The sequence below is a fragment of the Balaenoptera ricei genome, chromosome 16 (genome assembly GCF_028023285.1).
Source record: "Balaenoptera ricei isolate mBalRic1 chromosome 16, mBalRic1.hap2, whole genome shotgun sequence".
NCBI classification, from domain to species: domain Eukaryota; kingdom Metazoa; phylum Chordata; class Mammalia; order Artiodactyla; family Balaenopteridae; genus Balaenoptera; species Balaenoptera ricei.
The window spans coordinates 88,983,441-89,003,876 of NC_082654.1; the positions used below are offsets into that span (position 1 = coordinate 88,983,441).

The 20,436-nt window shown below is 48.4% G+C and overlaps 1 protein-coding gene and 1 long non-coding RNA gene across 3 annotated transcripts in view; one reads left to right on the forward strand and one right to left on the reverse strand.

Annotated features, from left to right (window-relative positions):
- LOC132350467 (myosin-13-like) overlaps positions 1-20,436 on the reverse strand; it is a 1,192,166-nt gene that overhangs the window by 1,155,945 nt on the left and 15,785 nt on the right. The window contains 3 exon segments of the mRNA XM_059899652.1: positions 18,900-19,014; positions 19,119-19,217; positions 19,309-19,372. Of these exon segments, the coding sequence (XP_059755635.1) occupies positions 18,900-19,014; positions 19,119-19,217; positions 19,309-19,372 (278 nt within the window).
- LOC132350644 (uncharacterized) lies at positions 1,060-8,755 on the forward strand. 2 transcript variants are annotated; one of them, XR_009497971.1, is made up of 3 exons: positions 1,060-3,377; positions 3,602-3,891; positions 4,147-8,755. It is a non-coding gene; the product is annotated as an uncharacterized LOC132350644 (long non-coding RNA). The 2 variants fall into 2 exon arrangements; XR_009497972.1 differs by having other exon boundaries at positions 3,602-3,721; positions 3,800-8,755.

A 20,436-nucleotide genomic window follows, 5' to 3' on the forward strand; every position in this document is an offset into this window, starting at 1 on the left:
GACGCTGCTAAACACACTGCAATGCCGAGGACAAAGCCCACCACAGGGAGCGATTCAGCCCAGAATGTCAGCAGTGCTGAGGGTGAGAAACCTATGCACGTGGCAATGCTGGCCTCCAGGAGAAGCTCAGGAGACAGCCCAACCCCCTTCCTGCCCACAAGGGGGCGATGGTCCTCTCCTGTAGCTTGCTCCGATTTAAGGGCCTTTTGCTGTCCGCTGCTGGTGAGTGACCCGGTGCCCTGGCTTTAGGGGTCGGGGCCTGAGGGCCTCGTTAGCTCCCCGAATTCTGTGCACTCAGAGTGCGCTTCGCCCCCACGCTCCCCGCTGTTGTAGAGCAGGGTCTGCAAAGCCAGGAGGGGGGATTGCTGGATTTGGCGCTAGCAGGCGTGGTCTTGGCGGCACTGGTAATGCACAGGGTGGTATTTGGGGTAGAAAGAGACGAATCAGGCTGATTAGTAGCGAGGTGGCGGCTGCTGTGCGGAGCGCTCCTGAGTCGCGAGGCTCCGGGACCCGCTGGTCAGCAGCAGAGGTGTGACCAAGACACAGCCTCACACCGTGCCCCGCGGCCTGGGCCTTTCGGAGCTGCCCTCTTCAGAGGGCTCTCCCAGGCGCAGACCACCCCATCCCCAAGCCCCAGCACGCTGGCCACTCCGCACTGGACATCGAGAAGTCGTGCGGGGTGTGGTTTCCACGCCAGACTGACATCCAGGTCAGAGGGGCTCAGCCTGAGGCTGAAAGGAGATGGATGGATCAGTAGGTTAGTGGCGGTAATATCTCTTGGGAGGGAATCACAGGGAATTTTTACTTCTCAGTTATCTTCTGCATTTTAAAAACTTCTGCCATGCGTATGCATTTCTGTAACCAAAACCTTATTAGAGTGGAAGCTTAGCGAGGCAGCTTTGCAAAAGGACCCTGCCTGACTCTTGACCCACCTGTGTGCCTAAATGCGCATGCAGCTGGGGCTTGGTCAGCAGTGGTGACCTCCTGAAGCTATTTACAACCTGTAAACGGTGTGTGCTCCTCCATGGGATACTTCAGTTCTCTGACTCTCAGGTTCTTCTTCTGTGGAGAAAAAGGGCAGATATGTTCTACAAATGTCCACAGTTCCCCGTGGAGAAGGTACCTCTGGGCATGAACATGTGCTGGAGTGGCATGATGCTGGGGTCTGCCCCTCGCAGCTCAATCTCAAAGACTCCAAGCAGAGCCGCCTACTTTATATTTTTCTTCCCTTCTGAAGACATTGGCTGGCACTTGGCCTTGGTCTAGGGTGTACGCCTTCTTCAACCTGTTGACTGCAGAGTCCTCACATTGCTTTGGGCTTGGTCCAAGTCTGTGCTTGAGTGGAGGACGGGGCTTTGAGAGGGTCCACACGCCCCTCCTTCCCAGCCACGCACCTTCTTTTCCTTGCCAAGCTCTCCCTTCTCCTACTGTGCCAACGAAGCAGCTGCTTCAACCTCTTCTGTAACCTGGGCTCTCCCATCTGTCTGCAGTTTTTCCCGTGCTCATAGCTGGTTAGAAACCTGCGGGGGGGTGTTTTTCAGACGAACTTGAGTAACTTGCCCTCGTAGATTAGTTAAGAGCCTGTAGGTGTCGAAGGGATTTGTGGAAAAGACCCAGCAGAGTCTGCGAGAACCCGAAGCGGCTGTGGCTGGAGCAAGGTGAGCCACAGGTTAGGGGCGTCTGGGCCTCATCCTGTGTGAGGGTGGATGCGCTACTGCTGTCCTCTGCCTCGGGCCCTCATCTGTGAAATGGGGGAACAGTGAGGACTGCCCTCCCGAGGTCGTCATGAGGCTTAATGTGTGAACGCACCGACCACTCAGAGCAGCCGTCACCGCAGGGAGCAGTGTGTGTGTGTGTGTGCACGCGTGTGTGTGTGTGTGTGTGTGTGTGTGTGTGTGTCATTGTAGCCGCTGGGCTTCGCTTTTCTCCACCAGCTCCTTCTTCACGGGGGAGCAAGGAGAGGCATGGGAGGGAGAAGACTAGAAAAAGGAGGCAGAGGGAGGTCCCTGGGGAAGGGTTTCTGCCACTCATGCATAGGTGGCCTGGGGTCCAAACTTGGGGTTTTACACCAGGGCGTGTGAGCAAGGGGCTGCGGCCAGGGGCAGAGCATTTGCAGACCGCGCGCAGGTCTGGACAGAGCAGGAAGACGCCAAGGTTCTGCCTCCTCCCAGCTGTCAAGGCCCGAGGCAACAGGTCACCCCTTCTGAGTCCCTGAGAAATTGGGAGGTGCTAGTCCAAGGGCACAAAGTTTCAGTTATGCCAGATGAACAAGTTCTGGAGTTCTGCTGTATACCTCAAATATGGTGCCTGTAGTTAACAATACTGTATTGTGTGCTTAAAATTTACTGAGGATGGCTCCTATCTTAAGTGTTCTTACCATACACACAAAGAATGATGATAATAGGAATAATAATAAATAAAGGAATGAATAGGTCGGGAAGACACCTTTGGAATGACACATATGTTTACGGTGTAGATTGTGGTGATGGTTTCATGGGTGTAATCTGTCTCCATACTCACAAAGTTGCATGTATTAATCATGTACAGCTTTCTGTATGTCAATGATACCTTCATAAAGTGGTTTAAAACAATAAAATGGGGGGGAATATAGTCACTCCAAGTACTGAGCACGTTGCCTGTCACAGTAAATAAGCAAATAAATGTAATTATGGTTTAAGCTTAGCTCAGGACTGAGAGTGGGTACTTGGCAGGTGGTGTCTGTGGCCAGCTCCTCCGCCCTGGCTCAGCACTGCTTCTGTGAAGCACAAGGGCTGCCCAAACGCAGAGACCAGCTCCAGGTGCAGCTCCTGACAGAGAAGGTGGGCTGGTCGCAGACACCTTGTTTTGGTTACTTGCTATTCCTTCCCCCACACACCCTTTCATTGTCCTGGTCCTTAACCTTTAACTCCTGTAAGAAGCTGGGTTTGCAGATTTCTGAAGACATTTTGCAGTGTGCAGACCTGTTTCACCTTTGTTCCCCATCCTTGGGTCTGGAGATAAAGGCAGGAATACAGTACTCTATGAAAGGAACAATCATAAACCTCAGGTGCCTCAGACTTCAAAGAAATGGCAAACTAGGCATCTCATTTTATACATGGTCCTCTTTAAGTACACTTGTATGTACATAAAATGAAATTGTACTGAAGTAAATCTTATTGCTGAACGTTTGCTTTCCGGAAGATACTTTGGTGTAATAGTTCCTAAGAAAATTTGTTTTTTTAAAGGACCAAAAGTGGGGTGAATGTTTCATGGGTAAAGACCTTTTTCGTAACGAGTGAAGGTGAAATGAGCAGACTGTGCGACTCAGATTCCAGCTGCGTCCCCATCACTCCCCTCGGGAGTGTGCCGGAAGGACCCCAGAGAGCTGGCCCACTGGGGTGAGCTTATAGCCTTGGGGCCCCAAACTGCAAGGATGGTCAGCATTCCTGGTGCTCTGGGTTCAGCAAGACCTGACTGAGGTGGGTGGGAGGTCAGTGGGGACACAGTTTTGCCGAGAGCTATCTTGTTGGCCTGTATTAGAGGGGGAACAGAAGGTCAGAGCGGGCCTGGGTGAACCCCAGGTGCTGGCTGAAAGTCTTTTTTTTTCTTTTTTTTAATAAAGGGACTCTCTTTTCTGGTTGTTGGCTGAGTATGTAATGTCCACTCTGGGTCATCTAAGGGCCGAGACCAAGTACTCTGTTCCTGCTGTGACCCGTGCTTCTGCTACCACGTGCTGCACAAGGTAGGTACCTCAGAGTCCTAGCTGAACAGCTCATAGAGAGACAGGTCTCACCCTTGCTTCTCCACCTGCATCTTACAGAGCTGGAAAGTAGGAACTGCAGCCCGGCAAGCCACGGACCCAGGCAATCCTAAAACTGCAAAGTCACCTGTGTTGATTCCAGCCAGCTTTTAGTAAGTAAATCCGTGACTCTTGTAAGAAGAGATTTCAGAAGATGTGTACCTTCTAGAGAATTCACATTTAGTGAGGGGCGTGTGAAAAGGTGTACACAATTTTAATCTTTTTATTTTACTAATAGTGTATCTTAATGATTGAAAAATAGAAATTCCTGTAAATATAAAGAAAACCAGAAAGTACTCATACTTTACACACCTAGTGTTCACGATCTAATGGGCCTGCTTCGCCTTCCCCTCTCTCTTCTATCTGAGCCTGCACGATGGACGGGACTCACCTGGTACAAGTGACGCGGGGTCGAGCTGGACTGTTGGTTTTCTGCTCTGCCTCTGCTTCCTCTCCGCATCCTGGACTTTAAAGAAGATGAATGAAATGTCTGCTCTGGTTGCTGGCTGTTTCATCTCCAACTTAACCTCAGTCTGTGGTTGTGGAGGGCCTCAGAAGTCAGGAAGGTCCCCCGCCGCCAACATGGGGAGGGTGGGGCCGGACCCAGGTTCCAGCCCAGCCCTGACACGCAGTGCGCTCAGTGGGACATGTTGGCATGCATGCAAGGCTGTAGCGCTGCCAGCCCCTATATGCTGCCTTCTTGAGGGCTGGCGGTGCCCTTCAGGACTGGCTGCATCCTTCGTCCCATTTGAGTGGGCAGTAGTAGATAATAAAATCTCAGAGTATCCCTTGACCCCTGACCATCCAGGCAGGCATCTGTGGTCCTCCAGCTTAGGCCTGCCTGGGCCCTGTCAAGCCCCTGTGGCCAATCGCTGTGCTGACTTTGCTGCTGGGCAATTGAACAGCTACCTGGGCAGCGTAGACGGCCCCTTGGGATGTTTCAGTTCCCTACATCCATGTGATTGAGAAAAGGGCCTCCTCCCTCATAGCCTCTCAGCCTTCCGAGAGGACGTAACCCTCCAGACATTGAGTGTGGCCCTGGCCACAAGCAGCATACAGCAGACCGTGGCCCTGCAATCCTCTGGCCTTCGGGTTGTTGCAAACCTTTGACATTCATACTCATTAAAAATCAAAGGTATGGGAGCAAGTGGCTTCCCAGCTGGTGTTTTCACTCTGAGGCCACGTGGTCTCCAGGAGCCACGTGCATCCGGGCCCAGTCCCTGCGGCCTCCGGAAAGCCAGCCAACTGTGGATTCCACGGTATAGAATCATCCTTGAGACAGTGCTCCGCTGAGTAACAGTTTCCTTACCACCTACCGTTTGGTTTCTGTTCTCTGTAAAGGAGAGAGCAGAGACTGGGAAATGAGCAAATGTGTTCTGTGGAGGTGGGTGATTAATATAGTCAGAGGGCAGGTGTGACTCCTGGGCTCCCACCTCCCAGGGACACGAATGAAGTCTGTGTGCCTTTTGAGGTACACTGGCAATCAGGGCCAGCCTCTGATGTGAGGCCCCAATGCCCAAAGCAAGAGTCTTGAGTTTACCACCAACAGCAAAGTTGCTATTTTAGCTAGTGGAAGAGCTTCCTGCCATCAAGGGAGGACAGCAAGAGCCCTGGATGGGTGACCACAGCCCCTGACCTTAACTGAACCTCTTCTTTTCTGTTAAAATGGACATTGAGTGGGTGTCGCCTGCAGTTTCTGGAAGCCCTGGATGCAGTGAGAGAGAGTGTTCCTGTGCATGGGGCCACCCAAAGGCATTTAGCAGCACAAAGGATTGGAGGGAGACCAGATCACACTGCAAGAGAGTGAGCCACCAGAACTGCCAGGTCCAAATCCACTCTTAAACCTGTCTCTTGCAGTTATTAATTTATTTCTATCGTTTAAAAATAATGTTTTATTTTACTTTAGTAGGTGTGTCCAGTCCATTGGAATCAAAAAAGTCATAGCTGATACATCAGAACGAATAATCCCTGAGACTCCCTTGGGTGCCCTACTGGATGGGGCATGGCTGGGAGAGATGAAGACACTGAGCAGGGTCCGAACTTAGGGGAACTGCCAGACTGCTGTGTCTCTGTTCCTTCCCTGTCCAAGGAGAGCGAAATCCCGGAACAATGGAAGGACAAGCAAAAGGGGGAAGAGGTCTTTTGGTGGCTTAACTGTTGTGTTTGTATTTTCCTTTGTTATGTTCCGTTTTGTTAATGTGTGTTTTTACTGGGAAGTTACCCATTTCCTCTAGATTTCTAGTGTGATGCAATAGGTTTCTCATTCTAGTTTTCATCTGAATTGTCACTTATTAACTGACATCCATATTTCATTTGGGTTTCCTTCATTCTAAGTTTTTCTCTTCCAGGATGCCATCCAGTGTGTCATGTGACATTTAGTCATCATGTCTGTTTAGGCTCTTCTGGGCTTTCACAGTTTCTCAGACTGTCCTTGTTTCTATGACTTTGACATTGGTGAGGAGTACTGGTCAGATACTTTGTTGACTGTCCCGCATTGGAATTTACTTGGTGTTTTTCTCAGGATTAGGCTTGAGTTATGCGTTTTGAGTAAGCAGATCACAGAGGTAAAGTGCTTTCTCATCACTTTATATCAAGGGAACAGGCTCTCAGGGCAACTTATCACTGTTACTATTAACTTTGGTCACCTGGCTGAGGTAGTTTGTCAGATTTCCCCACAATGAAGTTAAGTTTTTCCCACTTCCGTACTGTGTGTCTTCTTCAGGAGGAAGCTACTTTGGGAAGCAGCACTTATGGAGACAGGAGTTATCTCCACCTCCACAATCCATGAATGGCTGAGTGTCCACATGAATTATTGGGACTTCCACATAGGAGATTTCTATTCAACCTTATTGATTAAAACAAACAAACAAACAAAACCCTATGCAGTTACTTATTTTTACCAGCATGGACACCTGTGGACAGGTTTTTTTGTTTGTTTTCTTTGTTTTTTTTAACTTTTTGTTATAATCCAGCAGTCCAGATTTTGTTGCTAAGTTCATTCCTACTTTGGCTATTGAGAGCTCTTTCCATTGGCTCCTGTTTTCCTTTGACACCATTCCACTCTGTGGATTTTTTTTCTTGATACTTCCTTCTTTTCTGATATAAGATTCAAGATTGTCCTGGCTCATATATTTACTGTGTCAGTCCTAGTGTCAGCCATAATTTCAAAGAGCTCTGGTTCCTTTTACTAGAGAATGTTATGAAAAAGTTACATATAGGAGCTGAAAGTGCTCAGGTGATAATGCAAGGAAATATATGCATGTATTCCCACCTCTGTGTATTGTTGGGTCTCAGGGAGGGCTGCTCCACAGTGGCATATCGATTACTTTGAATTACAGCTCCTTAATAAATGGCTGGTGCAAGAGGGACACTCTGACTCTCTAGCTCCTTGAAAGCAGGAAATAAGTCTCTCATGTGAAAGGTGCAGAAGCCTATGTGAACAACCCTTGGTACTTCTTTAATTTACTGCTCCAAGCCCAAACTCTGTTTAGATTCTTCACTAATTGAGTATCCCAAACCTAAGTTTCTTTGGCCTGTAAATTCCTCATAACTTTATTCTATGATGAAATTAAGCCTCACTTTCTGTTACAGTTGGGGAGGGATCTGTAAAGCACCTTGGTTTTTAAAGCAAAGGTTTGTTACTGGAACAAAGCGTCCCCCCAAAATAGTCTGATGCTCAAGATGTCTGTGTTCCCTTCATGTGATAGTTCAGGGCAGGTGGGGGTCGGGGCCCAGGCTCTGTCCTCCTTGTTTCTCTTCCCTGCTTTCAGGTGGAGGGCTCCAACCAGCAGGGGATGGGGTGACCACATGGCACCATGCCCTCCATCCTAGGACACAGGCTGGCCAAGGTCCTCACCACCTCCAGCACTTCCATTTGGAGCTGCAATGGGTGGGAAGGCTGGGAGGTGCAGGCTGGCTGTGAACAGGAGAAAGGGACGTGGGTTCTGGTGGACAGCTGGGCGGCTCTGCTGTGGCAGGGTCACCCGGAAGCTGGCGCACAGCCTCTGGTCCTGTGAAACATGATTACACAGCAGCATGCAGTCTCTGATGCTTTGTGGTTCTGGAAATCCTATAGGAGGTGGTTCAGAGCAGATTAAGGTAATGCTCTCAGTGGAGGTGGTGAAGACAAAGGTCTGCCCTTGAGACTGAAGGTGCTAATGTGGGTGTATATACAGGACAAAAGCATCTCGTGTGAATGTAGATCAGGCTCGTTTAAGATCAGTGCAGTCATGGGGTTTCCCTGATGGTGTAGTGGTTGATAATCTGCCTGCGGATGCAGGGCACACGGGTTCGAGACCTGGTCCGGGAAAATCCCACATGCCGCAGAGCAGCTATGCCCGTGTGCCACAACTACTGAGCCCCCACGCCTAGAGCCCATGTTCCGCAACAAGAGAAGCCACCGCAATGAGAAGCCCGCGCACCGCAGTGAAGAGAAGCCCCCCTCGCCGCAACTAGAGAAATCCCGTGTGCAGCAATGAAGACCTAACGCAGCCAAAAATAAATTAAATAAAGATTTTAAAAATCTTTAAAGAAGGAAAAAAAGATATCAGTGCAGTCGTGTTATGCCTAAAATCTCATATCTTGTGCCTTTCCTCGGGCACACCTTCCTCAGTTCCTGAGGCTACTGTAACTCACATACAGGGGAATGGAGAGTGGGCTATCTAGTGTGAGACCTTCTTTACCCTGTGTGTGAGTCTGCTCGGGGCTGCCATAACAAACACCACAGACCGGGGAGCGTGAACAACAGACCTACCTCCTAGTCCTGGATGCCGTCTGAGATCAAGGTGTCTGCAGGCTGGTTTTTCCTTGAGGCTTCTCTTCTTGGTGTGTAGACAGCCATCTTCTCACATGATCTTCTGTGTCCTAATCTCTTCTGGTAGGACATCAGTCTTATTGGATTAGGATCCACCCTAGTGACCTCATTTTACCTTGATCACCTCTTTAAAAACCCCATCTCCAAATACAGCCACATCCTGGGGTCCCGGGGTTTAGGGATTCAGCATGTGAATTTGGGGGGATGTGACTGAGCCTATCCCATCCTCCTTAGGAACCAAGTGTGCCTCGGTCCTTCCTTCCCTCAGGTCCCATGGGGATCATGCGATAGCTAAGGGAGAGGCCACTCGTGCAGTGTTTGTGTCCCAGTTGGGGAGCCCTTCTCGGCTCTCTCTGATCAGGCCGTGGCCGTGCCAGTCCCCTCCTGAGGTGAGCGGTTCTGGGGTTTCCTGCCGTGTCGCCTGGCCGGCTGAGGTGCTCATTGTCAGGGAACCCAGGAGCCAGCAGCCTCGTGGGGATGCCGGGGACTCTCAGGGCCTTGGCAGATGTCTCTCCCAGCAGATACCCTAGCGAAAGTGGGGAAACATTTGGGGATTACATGTGGGAGAGAGTCACAGTCTCGTTTATGCTTCAGAAAGACCACGTTGGGGTGGGATGTGAGACACACTGTGGGGGCAGGGAGATTTGCCAGGGCCTGATGGAGGAACCAGGCACTAGATCGGGCTTGAGCCAGGGCTGTGGGTGTAGAGGGGAATTACTGTGAATTTGGAGGAGGGGGTCGCAGGGTATGAGATCAGCTGGTGCACAATTCTCTGGTTGGTTGATGGTGAGGTAACAGGGTGGTGAACAGTATCAATCCTTAGGTGCCAGTAGGTCTGGGGGCTCTTGATCATCAAGTACAGTAGTTAATGTCTTCCATCTGGTAGAAGTCTGTAAAACAACTCAGGAAGCGTGCATCAGATGCTGTTATCCAGGTACTTCAGAGAGGAGATACAGCAGAGGATATGGGGGGGTGGGTCTGTCCTGGGAAGGCCCCGTAGGGTCCTGCTCGGTTACACCCGGTGTCTGGGCTCAGCAACCAGGGAAGGTGGGGCTGCTCCTGGGTGTGGGGAGCTGCAGGATCCCGGTCCCCTGAGGGCCCTGTTAGCCCCCAAGGTGAGATGGGGGTGCAGTGACTGGACAGAGGTGTCTGGCCTGGGAGAGGGGTCCGGGCTGGAAATGTCACGGGACTCATCGCAGGGAGGGAGAGGAAAGACCAGGCTGGGGAAGGTGGGTTACAGCAGACTCCACGGATGTGTCTGTGGGCCTGACAGAAGCAACTCAGAGCCAGAAGAAGTGGCCGTCAGGAGCTCAGCTTCATTCCCCTGTTCCTTTGTAAAACTGCTGTGTCAGTTTGAAACACCACCAGGAGACTTCTGGGCCCATTGCTGCCATGGTTTCATCAAAGGGGCCCGGGTGGAAAACAGAACCACTGCAGGCCCCACCCATGTCCCCACTGGGGGTGAATCCGATCAGGGCTCCAGGGCTCACAGACTTGAGGGAACCTCTGTCCTCCGGACTGGTCTTCCTCCTTCCTCTCACCTGCTGGTCAGGAGCCCAGGCACCCCCATCCTGGCTCCATCCCCCAGGGCCTGGATTCTGGGACAGCTTAGAGGTAATGCAAGACCCTCACGCTCCTTTATGTGCCTGGGGGCAAGAATGTCTAAAAAGGTGCAACTGGCTGATTACAGAGGGCTGAGTGTTTGCAGCAGGTATGGTTGGAAAGATGGGGTGTGAGTTTCCTATGTCTTCACAGCCTTCCCAGTGTAAAGATCTGTGCATGTCCTATGGCCAGTGAACTCCCCACACCATCCTCCCAGGAAGCTCAGCCAAGTATTATGAGGGCAGAGGCTCTCCCCTTGCTTATCTGTAACTTCCCACTCCCACACTGAGGAGCTTGGTGCCCACTATCTGCCGTTTACCTATGCATTGCTCCTTTCCAGATTACATGTGCAGAGGTTTCAGAATTGTTAGCTGCTACACCCTGGAAAGAACTCCATAAAATAAAGTCCACTGTTTGTGTACATTTTGCATTTAGTTTAGAGATTGCGTTCATTTCCACAGTTAACTTAGGTCAGCACCTTTCATCCCATCCCCTACAGTGAGATTTTTCCATGCATTTCTAATACAGTTAGATTCGGTCACCTTGAGTATTCCATCCTGTAATACCCCTACACTGTAAATAACTAAATTTGAATAGATTATGATTGGCCCCTTGGGCTATACACATCTGTGGGCTTAGACAAATGCATAGTGACAGGTATCCATCCTAGAGTGTCACATGGAACACTTCAAACCCCCCACCCCATGATCTGCTTATCATCTGTGTAGCTTTGCCTTTCCCAGAATGTCACCAATGGGGTCATACTGTGTGCAGCCTCCTCAGCCTGGATGCTTTCACGTAGCAGTATATACTGAGGATTTATCCATGTCTTTCCATAGGCTGATGGTGCATTCCTTTCTGCTGCTGAGTAGTATTCCATTGCATGTGTATGGGAGGAAAAACAATTTTCACTCTGTCCTTCTAGGTTCTTGGTTGAGCCCCACCCCCGCCGTCTAATAAAAGCCAGATTAACAGTAGAAAAACAGAAGTTTAACAGCATGTATACCTCCTGTATACAGGGGAGCTACCCAGAAAAATTGAGTCAGTCCCTGAAATGGCCAAAGCCATCACCTTAAATACCAAATACCATCTTCAGATAAAAACAAAAGACCTTGGGGAAGGGGGGAAGCCAATAGTGGCAGGTTATCATGCAAAGCACAGTAAACAAAGGTATTGTATGCAGATTTAAGTCGGGACTTCTCCGTTGATAAGAGTGACTTGAGATTTAATCATCCTTCTATTTCTGGTGCAAAGAGGGACACTCCGTTACTAATGGAGATTTCCTTATAAATGTCCTTCATAAAAGGTCAGTCTCTACTCAGTTTTTTCTATCTTTCTTTTTTTGAATGAGACTGAAATAATCCTTATGCCAGAGAGACATATATTGGCGTGGTGTATTCTGCTCGCCTTGACATGGATGTCCTCCACTTTGCTTATGCAGTCATCTTGTGAAGGATATCCCGATTTCTTCAGGTTTTTAGCCATTATGAATAGTGCTGCTGTGCATAACTGCATCCTTGTCTGCTTTTAGACATAGATTTTCAAAGCAGTTGCCTATATACTGGACGCATAATTGTTGGACCCCGAGGGGAGGCTTGATTAGTTGTGGAAAAAAGCTGCGGAACTGTCTTGCCAAGTGGCTGTGCCTGCACCCCAGCCATGATGAGGGGTTGCTCCTCACCCTCCAGCAGTCGGTGTTGCCATGGTTTTGTTGGAGTTTAGCCATCCTAGTAGGTGTGCTGTGATGGCTCACGATTTTAATTTGGAAATCCCTAATAGTATATGATTTTTTGTATAATTTTTGTATGATTTTTATTAGCTGTATATCTTTTTTGGCCAGGTGTGTGTTCAAATCCTTACCCATTTTTAAAATGGGGTTGTTCTAGAGGTCTTTGTCCATTTTGAGTCCAAGTCGTTTACTGGATATGTGGTTTACAAGTATTTTTCTCCCAGTTTGTGGCTTGTCTTTTTTATCTTGGAGAGGCAGCAGTGAGTGGTGGCATGAAGAGAGATCTTCATTCCCTGCCCAGGAATTGAACCTGGGGAGCCTGGATGAAAACCAGGAATCCTAGCCACCACCCCCACTAGCTCTTGCCCCCAGTGAAAAATGCATTTCTCATAGAGGTAAAAACTGTAAAAACAGGTACAAAGTTTATTATTAGAGACATAGCACAGCAACAAGTGGGAGAGCACACAGAGAAACCGTTTGTTTAGTTAAGACAGAAGCAAGGCAGAGATGCACACCCGGAGAGAAAGGGTGTGGACACTCTCCCTAATGAGGAGGAGTGCAGTAGAGAGGCGGTTAAGTCACTTATATAGGGCAGTTCTTCCGGGTCTCTGTTCACCTCTGGCCAATTATCTGGTTTCTTTTTCCACACCTGCCCTGCCCTAGGACCCTCCCCAACATGCGTGTGCAACTTTTTTCCAAGATGGATTACCACCCAGAGGCCTGTGGGACGACCTTAGCATCACCTATTTTGGGGTGGTGCCCCTTCCTTTTTGACCCCCAAGGAACCTTTCTGCACATGTGCAATGTTTCCCTTGCCCCAAGGATGAGAAATACATGACCTCTTGATCTTTTAACAGGGTTTAGTCCCACTCTGTCCCTCCCATAAAAATGTCCAATGTCTGGTTATTTACCCTATTTCTGTTGCTGGTTTTCATATCGAGGTGCAGACCTCGAAATATAGACAGGAGTCCGGTCATAAATATGTAGTCCTAGAGCCCGTTTGTCTCTTGTTTCAGGAAAAGTAAACAGGGGGTTGGTAATGAATGTCCAGCCAGGAGCCCATTTTTTTCTCACCCCAGGAAGTGTGAACCGGAGGCCAGTTGTAAATGCGTAGGCTGGAGACCATTTATCTCCTGCCTCATTTTGACTTTGTGAATAAGGTCTTTGAGAGTAGAAATCTTTAATTTTATAAAGTCCACCATATTTTTTTCTTTTGTGATTGGCCTTGTATGTTAAAACTCAAAGCTCGTGATCTATAGACGAAATCCAAGGTCATGTAGATTTTCTTCTATGTTTCTCTGTAATTTTCATAGCCTTGCATTTGAAATGTCTGTGAATAAATTTGTGTGAATTTGGCATAAGTTTTAAAGTTTGTGTCTAGGGACTTCCCTGGTGGTCCTGTGGCTAAGGCTCCGTGCTCCCAGTGCAGGGGGCCTGGGTTCCATCCCTGGTCAGGGAAGTAGATCCCACGTGCCTCAACTAAGAGTTTGCATGCTGCAACTTAAAAAAGAAAAAGGTCCCGTGTGACACAGCTAAGACCCAGTGAAGCTAAATAAATAAATATTTAAAAAAAATAAGTCTGTGTCTATAATCATTTCATTTCTTACGGTTTCTAGTTAATTGCTCCTTAACTATTTTGGAGAATTCATGGGTCATTTGGCTCTATTTCAATTTGAATTTCCACAGCAGAATGGATGTAGCAGAAGCCGGGTCTCTTCAGGACCCACTGGGGCTTTGGGACACTGTGGGGTCCAGTTCACGCTGACAGGAGGCAGGTCTCCTCTGGACCTGCTGGGAGGTGACGCTGCTAAAAGAAAAGGTGAGGAAAAGTGGGGGAGAAGGTTCTTGTGTCTAGTTGAGTGCTGAGGGTGTCTGTCCTCAGAGGACCCAGGAGAGGAAGGGCTTCATGTGGAACACTGGGTTTTTAGCCAGTTTTTGTGTGGTGTAGACAGAGTGCAGTGTTCTTTGGTGTGTGGTGTCCAGTTTTGCCAGCACCATGTATTGAGGGGACTGTTGTTTCCCCAGTGTATGTTCTTGGCTCTTTTCTTGTGAATTAACTTACCGCATAACCGTAGGTTTATTTCTTGGGTCTCTGTCCTGTTCCTCTGGTCTGTGTGCCTGTTTTTGTGCCAACTGCACACTTTTTGGTGACTGTAGCTTCGTAATGCAGTGTGAAGTCAGGGAGCAAGATGCCTCCAACCTGTTCTCCTTTCTCAAACTCCCTTTGGCTATTCAGGGGCCTTTGTGTTTCCACACAAATGTTAGGAACGTTTGCTGTATTTCTGTGAAGAATGCCATTGGAGTTCTGACCAGGCTTGCTTTGCATTTGAACATTGCTTTTGGTAGAATGGACATTTTAACAGTGTTCTTTGCATCCATGAGCACGGGATAGCTTTCCATTCATTTGTGTCTGTTCAGTTTGTTTTATCAGTGTTTTACAGTTTTCAGTGTGCTTTCACATCCTTGGTTCAATTTATTCCCAGGTATTTTTTAGATGCAATTGTAAATGGGATTGTTTTCTTCATTTCTCTTTCTGATGGCACATTATTAGTGTATAGAAAGACAAGTGATTTTTAGGGCTTCCTTTGTGGCTCAGTGGTTAAGAATCTGCCTGCCAATACAGGGAACACGGGTTCGAGCCCTGGTATGGGAAGATCCCACATGCTTCGGAACAACTAAGCCCGTGCGCCACAACCACTGAGCCTGTGCTCTGGAGCCCGCGAGCGACAACTGCTGAGGTCGTGTGCCACAACTACTGAAGCCTGCTGTCTTACAGCCCGTGCTCCACAACAAGAGAAGCCACCGCAATGAGAAGCCCGTGCACCGCAATGAAGAGTAGCCCCTGCTTGCCGCAGCTAGAGAAAGTCCGTGCACAGCAACGAAGACCCAATGCAGCCAAAGATAAATAAAGAAATAAATATTTTTTTAAAAATTTATAAAAAAAAAGAAAGAGAAGTGATTTTTGTGTACTGATTTTTTACCCTGCAGCTTTACTAAATTCGTTTATTAGTTCTAACAGGTTTTTGGTGGTTTGATGTGGGAGACTAGAATTCAGAAATCCCACTGTTTCTACTACAGCCAGGTCATCCACAGCACCCAAGACACAGTGGCTCCTAATATAACCTTCCCATGGTGCCTGTTAATAACGCGTGGACCCTACAAGAATGATGAGCGTCACCACTTTAGGTGAACCGCATCTGGTTAAGGCTTGGCCTCTATTATGAAGTTGGATGTCTTCTCTGCTTTTTTTGGGCATGGTTTTGACCTGGTTCTTTTGAAAAGTAATGTACTCCCCAGTAATTTCAAGTGTATAAAAAAACTATAAGTAGCAGTACAAAATACACCACCTCACATAAACTACTCCAGTGTGTTTTATGCAATACTGGAGTCCTCTCCCAGGGAACCAGAACATAAAGACCCAAAGACGAAATTTTATGGTTCTACCTTATAATCCTATCCACGGGCCCACTTCAACATTCACCATCTCCGCAACTCTATGGAAATGTCTTTTCCCATTCTGATCCAGTTTTCTTTTTCTGAAACCATTACTGAGACTTTCCCTCATTTTCAAAACCTTTATGGATTTAAAACACACGAGCTAAGTATGACCTGGGTGACCTTTTCTGCATGAGCTCTTTGACTTAGAATGTTTTCAGTGTTCATCTATGTTCTAACATGTATCATCAGTGCTTCATTCATTCTTTTCATTGTGATTAAAAGTAACATTTACCATTTAAACCATTTTGAGTATACAGTTCTGTGGCATTAACTACATTCACATTGTTGTACAAATATTCTCACCATCCATCTCCTGGACCGATTCATTTTCCCCATGGGAAACTCTGTATCAATGTCTCTACATTTTTGCCAAAATTTGTTATTTTTAATTCTCTTGATTATAGGCCTTCTAGTGTTTGTGGAGGGGTACGGCGTTGTGGTATTAATGTGCATTACCATCGTGACTAACGATGTTTAACATCTCTTCAGGTGTTTGTTGACCATTTGTATGTCTTATCTGGAGAAGGGTCTTTTCAAGTCCTTTTTCCATTTAAAAAACTGGGTTGTTTGTGGGGGCCTGCAGCTCCGCCGCCCGAGCCGGGTCCCGGCAAGCGCTCGTCCTGGCGGCCTTGGCCTCGCTGAGTCCAGCCTGGAGCGGTCTCCGCGCCGCAGGGGCCCGCGCACCGGGGCATCGCTAGCGGCCTCGCAGGGGCGCCGCTTCCTGCCTCGCGCTCACAGGAGAGGGGACGCCCGGCCCCAGGCGCCCGTGCCCGGAGTGCCGAGACCGTGCTGTGCCGCGCGGACGCGGCGCCGGCTGGGAACGACCCCTCCCGTGGGTCTCTGGCACCCCAGCGGCATCCGAGCGCGGAGCGGAGGCCCGCGGGCCGCAGGTAAGGGGATGGGGGCTCGTGGGGGTGGGTGGAGGAGGGAACCACGACTCACACCAGAGCTGTTCGGCACAGTCGCGGAGCCCCCTAACCTGGCGGCCGCAGGAAGGGCTCGCCTTTGAGTAGAGGCTTTGAGGACAGGCCCGAGCCTACCCCGTTCAATTTTACAAAACATCTGCTTGTGTAAAGCTCGCTCCCGCGCGGTTTTCCCAAGTAGCCAAGTGCCCCATGCGAGGTATCTGCAAGGAGAACCTGAGAGGGCCCGTAGCCCTGAGAGACTTGCCCTTGGCTTATGGCAAGGCCAAGGGATTTATCCTGCATGGTGATTTCTCCTGCTGAGAACCCCCAAACCCCACTCTGGCCAGCTGGCCCAGCTCTGCTTCCTGCACGTCTCCAGCCCGGGCCGGCCCTTGGACACCTGCTGGGATGGGAAAGGGAAGGGTCTCAGAATTTCACCTTAGAAACTTGCCAGGGGGCATGGATTGAAAAACATGGGGGCCATTCAGGCAGCAGAGAAGGGAGAAGGGCACCTTGCTGCCCTTTCATTGTGGAATCGGTGGCACTTCTGCTGAGAGGGGCCTTTCCATGGGGACCGCATGCAGTGTGTTTGGTGTCTTGGAACTGAAGAATTAGAACCTGTACAATTTTCAAATGATGTGGTCCTTTAATTTAAAAACAAAACCCCTAGAACCTTTGCTTTATAAATTGAGGTCTGAAAATTGAAGGTCTGTTTTGCTTCCACTGTGACACTATATTAAGAAATGTGGATTTATTGAGAAAAGAGTCAGAATAGAGAAGGAAACAGAGAACTCAGAGGTACCACTGTAGTTTGGCAAAGGCTGGGGGGAGTTAATTTGTCAATGCTGCTGGCTTTCAGTAGCCTGCAGCCATTCTCCTCCTGCGGCTGAGGGGGTATAAAGCTGTACTGGGTTGCTCTACTCTTCTTTTGTAGAATTCCAGCTCAGAGCCATCTCTTGATGTATAAGTATTTCGCAGACTAGGTTCCCAGGCAACTCCTGGAGGGCCAGAGGGGTTCCTTCCTTCATTATACCTGTCTGTTTGAATGAAAACCAGCAATGACATATTTTTCTTTAAATCTGGTTTATGGTCTATCATCCAAAAACCAGATTAGCTATTTCCGCACTCTCTCAATAGGCTCGAGTTCCTGGAAACTGAAACCTAGAGAGGGTGGAAGAGTGCCCGAGGGAGAACGGGAGAGCCTGCAGGGAACCGTGACTCCTGGGTGTTTAATGAGCTTCCTAAACAGCATGGTCATTAATTGGCAAGTGATGACCTTAAGGAGAAACTACTGGTGAAAATGTAAAAGCCTTTTGTTAACAATGTGCCCACCAGGTGCGCACCTTATGGAGTATTTTCATTGCATTTCCAACACCTGGGAGGGTGTTGGGCAGAGGGCAGATGTTTAATAGATATATTGAATAAGTTCAATTACATACAATTATATCAATGGAAGGGTCAGCAACACTATGAGGTTAGGGTTAGGGTTAGGGCCAGGGCCAGGGTCAGGGTCAGGGTCAGGGTCGTTAGGGTTAGGGTTAGGGTTTAGGGTTTAGGGTTAGGGTTTAGGGTTTAGGGTTAGGGTTAGGGTTTAGGGTTTAGGGTTAGGGTTAGGGTTAGAGGGTTAGGGTTAGGGTTCGGGTTAGTGTTAAGGTTAGGGTTGTTAGGGTTAGGGTTAGGGTTTAGGGTTAGGGTTAGGGTTAGAGGGTTAGGGTTAGGGTTCGGGTTAGGGTTAAGGTTAGGGTTGTTAGGGTTAGGGTTTAGGGTTAGGGTTAGGGTTTAGGGTTAGGGTTTAGAGTTTAGGGTTAGGGTTTAGGGGTTAGGGTTAGGGTTAGGGGTTAGGGTTAGGGTTAGGGTTAGGGTTAGGGTTAAAAATGCAAGTTCTGGGGTTGGGCAAATCTGGGTTCAGACCGTCGTTTACAAACTGTCTTCGTGCAAATCGTGTGTTATTTTTCTAAGACTCAGCTTCTACCTTTATGAAACGGGGGTAGCAGTGGTGCTGATCCCAGAGGTTTTGTTGAGGCAAAGCTCTTTTCTCAGTTCCTAGCATGCGTGAGTGCTCAATGCACTTAGTTAATATTACGGTTATTGACCCTGGAGATACTCCCCAAAGCTAAAGGCCAGAGGCCTGACAGGTGTATTGAGGAGGTGGGTGCCTACTGTGAGCCGGAGGTGGCAGGTAACCGGAGGAATGGAACGGCTGCTGCAGAGCGGGACTGTTTTTCTCCTGCTTTAGACTTTTCTGTATTTTCTAGATTTTCTTAAAAGAACCATGTAGATGGTTTTGTACCCTGAAAACTTCCAACAAAAACTTTAAAGACCATATCCATGCAAACATTTACTCTAAAAAGCTGGAGAATGGAACTGAAGGCCTATTTTGGAGAACTTTCTGTATTCCCATTTCCTGGAATCTTCTGAAATGGAACCAAGTGGGGGAGGGGTGTGATCTGTACTAATTCTCTGAGCTCTTGGGTCTAATCACTGAGCATCCCTGCATCCCAGCTTCCTCCTGAGATCATGGGTACCTCTCAGTTCATAAATTCAACAATTCCTTACGTAAGTAAATAAACACACAAAATACTTACATCAGTGGCCAACAGTTCCTCACTGTCATCAATACTGGCCACGGTGACCTCTCCTTGGCTCACAAAGGGGAAGTCAAAGGGGTTGGTTGAAATGAGAAGCAGGTCTGTGAAGCAGAAGGATCCCTTTAGCATCTTATGCACAACTGACTCTGAGTTTTTTTCCAATGTGATCGATTTGGAAGATGAGAATGATAACCAAGGAACTTACCCATAAGTTCCGGCTTCTTGTTTGACATGATTTGGTAAAAAATATAATAGCCTCTCTCACGGGATAACTGAAATGCCACCCTGGATTTTTCTAAGAGATCTAAGATAACAAAAAACGATGTGATTTTAGGGTCCCCAGGAGATGCCTCTGTGGCCAAAGCCAAGGTGCCAGATAGAGTGTTTGGACTCACAGGTTTCAATGTCCGCTGACACCAGCTTTCCTGTGGCTCCAAAGTGAATGCGAATGAACGTCCCCTGTCCAAAGACAGATTGAAAAACACAGTTATTTTCTTTCTATGGTACTGTAGCCAGCTTCTGTTAGGTACTACTGAGGATGGGTGGGCTGTGTAGGCTCACGGAGGAGGTGATGCCAGAAGCATGAGGACCTTCCTCCTCTCTGTTTGCTTGGCATCTGGTCCCCACGCCGGCTCAGCCAAGACTCAGGTAGCTCTGCCCAAAGCACCTGGCCCTGTTCCCACAGCTCTGGGGATGCCTGCAGGCTCCCTCTCAAGTCTCTGTTTGGGACCACCTCACACCTGACTGTCTCCTTGGTCTTTATCCTGCTCAAACTCTTTGTAACACCTCTGAACTGATAACCTGGTTGGACTATCTGACTTCTTTTTTGCCTCTGGATGTTACTTCTGAGATTTCTTGCCTCAGTTTTCCTTACTACTTACTACATGCAAACCTAGCCCCCAGGCCAGGCCTCCTGGCTCCCCAAAGACCCACTCAGCACTTGGGTTCCCCCAATCTTGGGGAGTGAGGGGTGAAATTATATATAGTATATATGTGTGTGTGTATACTCCCTTCTTACATCATCTGCTTAATTGGTCGCTACCACTCTGTGAGCCAATTGGAGGGCAAAAATATTGCCTTGCTTGTTCACCCACAGACCCTGGAATGTAGTACATACTCAGTAGTATTCTCAGTATTCTCTGAATGAAGCCTAAGAAGAGTTAATGAAGGACCAGTGTAGGTTTATGTGAATTATGTGTTCGCTCTTCAGGAGTTCTAGCTGCTGAATGCAAGTGCCTCTGGGTACTTGCTCTACTGGCCAGTGAAATTAGATAGGAGACTGGATACTTGTTTATTTGCCAGTGTCGGAAGTAAATGCCTCTTTGGTTGAGCTAATCCTAAGTGAAACATTGAAGGATGGGACATATCCTTCAGTATCTTCAGTATCAACTTCTTCCCAATTTTTGAGCTCTGCTGCCTCCACCAGGTTTTCCCTCCTCCCAGCACCTCCTGACTTGGAGAAGGTCAGATCTGCTAACTAACTTCACACTAAGGTTTTCATGGCTAATAAGTCAGTGGATACT